We start from the raw sequence: 5,702 nt of genomic DNA on the forward strand, positions 1-5,702 counted from the left end.
ACACGGGGGTGGGGGTGGGAATCCACTGGCGGGCTGCTGCTGGTCTGGGGGGGTAGGCCTGGGGGTGCGAGCTGTGTGGGGTGAGGGGCGGGCAGCAGGCCAGCAGGCGCTGCAGCACGCCGCTCGGCCCCTTTGAATCAGGGAGAGGCGGCGCTCGGGGCTCGATGTCGCAAGCCTGTCGCGTGCCTGTTGCCTGCCCCGTGGCTTCTCCCACCGGGCCCCCGCCCCCTGCTTTCCTGCTTGCGCAGGCGGCGTGCGCACCACGCGGCTGTCTGCCCTCATGAACGCCGCGCTGGGGTACGTGGCGGAGGAGACGAGCGGCTTCATCGACTTTGATGCGGTGCCGGCGGAGGGCGCCAGCCTGCAGGTGCGGCTCGGCTGCTGAGGAGGGGGCGGCGCCGGCGGCGGCGGCGGCGGCGGCGGTGGGGAGAGGGCTGGGAGGCTCGCGGTTGGCGGGGGGGGCTGTGGGCAAGGTGGAAGTCGGTCCCCTCACGAGTCACCGCCTGTCGTATGCACCGCCCCAGCACCTGGGAAGCCACCTCGCCTTGCTCAAAGCGCGTTTCGCGACCACACACAGCGCCAGGCATCGCCCCCCCCCCCCACCACCAACACAAAATCCCCCGCCCCAAACACGGAAACCTGCTCACGCGCCACCGCCGCCCTCGCGCCGCCTGCAGGAGCTGCTGGCGTTCCTGCTGGGCCCCCAGGCCCGAGACCTGCGCCCCGCTGCTGGCCGCGGAGCTGACTAACGCGGCAGACCTGTTTTTGCGGGACCGCGTTCGCCGCGCGGCGGCCTCCGCGGCCGCCGCCCTGGCCCGCCCGCGCCTGCCGATGCCGCCCGGCCTGGGCGCGCTGGCGCCCGCCCTGCCCGCGCTGCCGCTGCCGGCGGGCTTCTCGCCGCCGGTGCCGGTGCCGGGGCGGGGGCTGGTGCCAGCTCAGCAGCTGGTCGACGAGCTGGCGCCGCCGCTGAGCCAGGCGGAGGAGGTGTACCTGCAGGTGGGCGGTACAGGCAGTACAGGGGTACATGCTTCCAGCGCTGCTTGTCTCTGGGGCTGTCCCTTGGCACCCTGCTGCCGTGGCTGGCCAGGCTCCTGCCAGGTGCAGGGATGGCAGTCTGGGGCCGCCCACGGGCCTGCCGCAATCCAACCGCTGAGCTGGCACCAGTTCCGCCGTAGCATTGATTGATGGGGCAGGACGTCGAACTCGATCAAGAGCTGACTCTTGATCGAATCGATCGAATCGATCAAGCCAACTCTTGATCGAGTTTGACATGCAACGGCCCATCAATCAACGCTATGGCGGGGGCTGATGCCGGCTCAGCGGTTGGATTGCGGCTGGCATTCTGCCCCCTTCTTGTGCCTGACCTGCCCTCTGCGCGCATGTGCCTCGCACCCCACCCCTGCAGACCATAGTGGAGCTGGTGGCGGGCCTGCTGGGTGTGCAGCCAGGAGAGCTGGAGGCGCCCGACGCCCGCCTGCTGCAGCAGCTGCTGCTGTCGCCCAACGAGCAGGTGCGGGAGCTGCAGGCGGCGCTGGCCATCCTGACCAGCGGCGGCGATGGCGGCGATGGCGGCGGCGACCCGGCGGTGGCGCGGGAGATGACGGCACAGGTGGGCGGCGCCCTGCTGCGGACGAGCGTTCCCGCTGCTCGGCGCTGGAATCCAGCCTGCCTGCTTGGCCACCCGTGCTTGCCGCATTTGGGAATGCCGCGCCCAGCCGGCCGTCGCTCCTGTCCTCCGATGCCCCGCGGAGCTGATCCTCCCCCCCTCCACCGCCCCTCTCCTCCTGTGCCGCAGGTGGTTGACTCCTTGATGGCACGCGCCGCGGGGCGGCTGGGGGTGCAGGCAGACACGCTCTTCCCCATGCGCGCCTCGCTGCTGAGCCTGCTGCAGCGCCCGCAGTGAGGCGGGCGAGCACGACAGGCGGGTGGCGGCTGCGTCAGTTGCCTTGTACTTTTTCATTTCATTTGCGGCTGGGGGATGCCTTCTTTTCTTCCCCCCACCACGCCCTCTTCTAGGCGTGCTGCCTCATTTGGTCCCTCCTTAATCGATGCCGCTGCCTTTGATTGCTCACGATGGGGCGGCGCCCTCGGTGCGGCACCAGCGCAGGTGCCCCTTGTGCCCCCCTCCTCCTTTAATTTTGCTCACCATTTCGTTGTTATTCAATCACACGCACTTTAATGCACCAGTACCATCAACAGATGAAGCCATGTAAGGAACATTCACAGCGCAAGAGGAGCTGGCACCGCCCCCGAGAGATGCCTCTGCTGGGGAGATCAGCAGGCACTGCTTGATAGCTAGAGATGCAGAGCGACAGAGGTCCAGCTGCTGAATGCCTTGGGCGCCCCAGACTGCGTAACACAGCAGAGGGCAGCTGGCCGTGATTGGCAGTCAACGCTAGGCGCCTCGGCGCCTTGCTGACGAGGCGGGCTTCACAATTGGACCCCAGCCGGCAAGGGGCGTTGCCCTCATTCGCTACCTGCAAAAAATGGTGATCCTGCACACGAGCGCCACGCCCGCAGGCGGGCTGCCAGCTTCAGCAGCTGCGCCAGGCGGTGATGCCCTGGTCGGTGCCTCCCTGTTCGTTTCCAGCCTCGAGCAGTCGATCGCATTCCTCCACGGCGCCTTCGGGTTTCAGCTGGTGGCCAGCCTGGAGCAGGAGGCGTGGCCGCGGGCGGTGCTGGCGACAGGTACCTGAAGCCGCCAGTGCCGCCGCTTGCGAGCATTCGCCCACCTGACTGCCGCCGCTGCCCCTGCAAGCTGCAGACCTGTCCCCAGGAAGCTTCCGGCTTGAGCTGCTGGCCCCGCCTGCAGCCTCGACCAGCGGCAGCAGCGGCCTTGCCCTGGGTAGCCTTGCTCCCGGCAGCGCCAGCATGGCGGAAGGCGCAGAAGTGGCTGGAGCAGCAAGAGGGCTGGGGCACTTCACGCTGGCGGTGCCAGACGCCTCGGCAGCAGTGGCCTTGCTAAAGAGCAGCGGCTACGGCAGCCTTGTGCTGGACGAATGCTCGGCGGTCATCCCTGTTCGGGCGCACGGCCAATCCCACACGGTGGGCCGGCAGGCGGTTGGCCACATGGTGGCTCTCTGTGCAGCCAAGCGCACCAAGCAGCTTGATACCACTGGTGGCACACCTGTGCGGCCGCAGGAGCGCGCCTCTCCCTGCCCCCCCTGCTGCAATGAAGGGAGGCTGGCAGCCACAGTGGGGCCCACCATCACAGGCACCCCCGCTGTGCCTGCGTGCCTGCGCCGCGCCCGCTCTTGCCGTCACCGCAGGACCGCACGGCTCGAGTGCGCGACATCGATGGCCACACGTGGCAGCTGATCGAGCTGAGCTCCGGCAAGGTGCAGCGTGCAGGCAGCGGCCCGCTGGATTTCTCAGTCCTGCAGAGTGCGTGAGAGCGGCAAGGGCGCCTCCCCGCTACCCACGGCTGTGGCACGCCCCCTGCCTGCCCCGCAGGTGCGCGAGCGGCTGTGCAGCATCATGATCCACGTATCAGACCTGAACGCCTCGCTGCCGTGGTACACAGGTGGGCAGATGGGTGGATGGGTGGCCGCCGCCATTGGCGACGACCTGGTGGCATCGGCAGCGGTGTGTTGTGGCGGGCGCCTGGCTGTTGGAGGCCTGCGGGACCATGGAGGCCTGTGGGACCATCCAGCCAGCCAGGGCGTGGTGCGGGAGAGCTCCCATGAGGCAGGCAGGCGCACTGATAGGTCGCCAGCTTGCTTGCCTGGGGCGCAGGCGTGCTGGGCATGCTGGTGCACCAGCGGTACGAGAGCCGGGAGACGGGTAGGCACCTGCCCGCCAGGCTGGCGCCTTACATGCACCAACCTCAAATCCGGGGGTTTTGCTGCCCCGGCACCCAGCTGAGGCCATTCCCCGCACTACCACCACCACCAACCCCCGCTCCTTCCTAGCGCAGGCTACCTGTCGGCGCTGGTTGGATACGGGGCTGAGCTGGAGTGCACGCTGCTGGAGCTGCGCCAGCAGTGGCAGCCGCAGGTGCCCGCCCACGCCCCCCCACAGCAGCCGCCGCAGCAGGCGGCGGCAGACGCCGCGGGGGTGCTCGCCAGCCTTGCGCGGCAGGCGCCGCCGCCGCCGCAGCGCCTGTGCCGCCTCCTGGTGCGGACCCGCAGCCTGGGGGCGGCGGCCGAGAGGCTGCAGGTGGGCCTGCCGGCAGGCGGCACAGCTGGTGCAGCTGTCCTGCTGCTGGCCAGCTGCCAGCTGCCACGCCTCCTCCAGCTCTCACCTCACCTCCCGCTGTGGCAGCCCTTGGCATGCCCGGCCAGCCCCTGTGGCCAACGCGACGCCCCTCCCACCCCCTCCAAACCGACGGTTTCCCGCTCGCAGGCGCTGGGCCAGCCCTTTGAGCGGCTGCAGCTGGCCGGCGCCGAGGACCCGACGGTTGCGGCAGAGGCGCTGGCGGTCGCCGACGCCGACGGCTGGCGGTTCTGCTTCGTGGGGGGCGGGGCCCAGCAGGGCGGCGGGGATGATGCGGCGGTTGGTATGGAGGAGTGAGGCAGCCACAGCTGCTGAGGGGGGTGGGCAGCAGCAGGTATAGCAGCCGCATAACTTGGGAGGCAATCGGGGGGGTGGGGTGCGGGTCAGGCAGCCGCTCATGTCGGCAGCGCAATTCCCTCCAGACACTCTTTCAGGACTGTCTCCTGCCAGCCTGTTCTGCAAAGAGTATCACAATCAGTGTCAAAACCCGATTACGTTGTGCACATAGGCTGGTGAGCAGGCAAGGGAAGCAGGGAAAGCGGTACGAGACAAGAGAGGGGCAGCGCTGGCAGGCAGACTAGACGTGACGAACCAAAACAATCCCAGCAGGCACAAGCAGCTCGGCGCTGCTCTGGCCTGCAGCCCACAATAGAAGCAGAACACAGGACGAAATAAAGAGCGGCGTCGCAGCAGCAGCAGCTGTGCCGAGGCATCTCGAGCCCGAGAGCCAGGCGGCGCCGCGCTTTCTACTTCTGCTGGCGCAGCATGCAGCGCACGTGCTGCACCAGCAGCGCGCGCTTGCCGTCGGCGCTCCAGCCCATGACCTGCAAGGGAGGCAGGGAGGGGCGGGCAGGCAGGGCTCGGCCAGGCGCGGCGCAGCGACGCCTCATGCCCTGCTGCGCGGCGCCTCGTGCCCTGCCGCGCGGCCCCCGGCTGCGCCCTGTGCCCGGTGGCATGGCGGCATACCTTGCGGTAGATGTGGGCACGCATGTCCCGCAGCAGTGTGAACTCTGCCATGTAGGCGACCACCTGGCGGGCGGGGAGGAAAGGACGGGGCGCGCAGGCGCGCAGGGGGGACGCATGATGTGCTCGTCAGCAGGTGCGAGAGTAGGGGGGCGGGCGGCCCACCGGCGAGGCGCCCAGCCGCGGCAGGCGCCGCGGCCGCGCCCCGGGTGAGGGCGAGGGCAGGCGGGTGGGCTGCTGGCAGGAGCGACGCCCCGGGGGGAATCCCCACTGCAGCGGCGCCACACGGCCGGCACCACCACCACCAGCACCACCACCACCACCACCACAGCACCACCGCCTCACCTGCTCCTCGCTCAGTTCCGGCAGCCTGCTGACCGCCTCCTCCACCTCCGCACACATCGCCTCCTGCACCGCCACCTGCGGCCGCTCGTAGCCTGAGTATGCGGCTGCAGCAGGCGCGGGCCGGCAGGGCGCGGAGCGGTGAGCGTGATGCGCGTGGCGGTGGTGGTGGTGGTGGTGGC

The 5,702-nt window shown here is 69.6% G+C and overlaps 3 protein-coding genes across 3 annotated transcripts in view; 2 read left to right on the plus strand and 1 right to left on the minus strand.

Annotated features, from left to right (window-relative positions):
* CHLNCDRAFT_141540 (hypothetical protein) overlaps positions 1-749 on the plus strand; it is a gene marked incomplete at both ends in the record, with an annotated part of 6,039 nt that extends 5,290 nt beyond the window's left edge. Inside the window, 2 exons of the mRNA XM_005843048.1 lie at positions 249-367; positions 678-749. Of these exons, the coding sequence (XP_005843110.1) occupies positions 249-367; positions 678-749 (191 nt within the window). The remainder of the gene's footprint in view (positions 1-248; positions 368-677) is intronic.
* A 1,737-nt stretch (positions 750-2,486) lies between these two features.
* Positions 2,487-4,512, plus strand: CHLNCDRAFT_141542 (hypothetical protein; the record flags this gene model as incomplete). The annotated part of the gene is made up of 7 exons (XM_005843049.1): positions 2,487-2,688; positions 2,813-3,045; positions 3,270-3,338; positions 3,454-3,523; positions 3,736-3,783; positions 3,917-4,158; positions 4,345-4,512. The coding sequence occupies 7 exons, from the start codon at positions 2,487-2,489 to the stop codon at positions 4,510-4,512; spliced, it is 1,032 nt and encodes a 343-aa protein (XP_005843111.1).
* A 449-nt stretch (positions 4,513-4,961) lies between these two features.
* Positions 4,962-5,702, minus strand: part of CHLNCDRAFT_141543 (hypothetical protein) — a gene marked incomplete at both ends in the record, with an annotated part of 5,889 nt that continues 5,148 nt past the window's right edge. The window contains 3 exons of the mRNA XM_005843081.1: positions 4,962-5,039; positions 5,182-5,244; positions 5,524-5,627. Coding sequence (XP_005843143.1) covers positions 4,962-5,039; positions 5,182-5,244; positions 5,524-5,627 — 245 coding nt within the window. The remainder of the gene's footprint in view (positions 5,040-5,181; positions 5,245-5,523; positions 5,628-5,702) is intronic.

The sequence above is a fragment of the Chlorella variabilis genome (assembly GCF_000147415.1).
Source record: "Chlorella variabilis unplaced genomic scaffold CHLNCscaffold_35, whole genome shotgun sequence".
Lineage (NCBI taxonomy): Eukaryota > Viridiplantae > Chlorophyta > Trebouxiophyceae > Chlorellales > Chlorellaceae > Chlorella > Chlorella variabilis.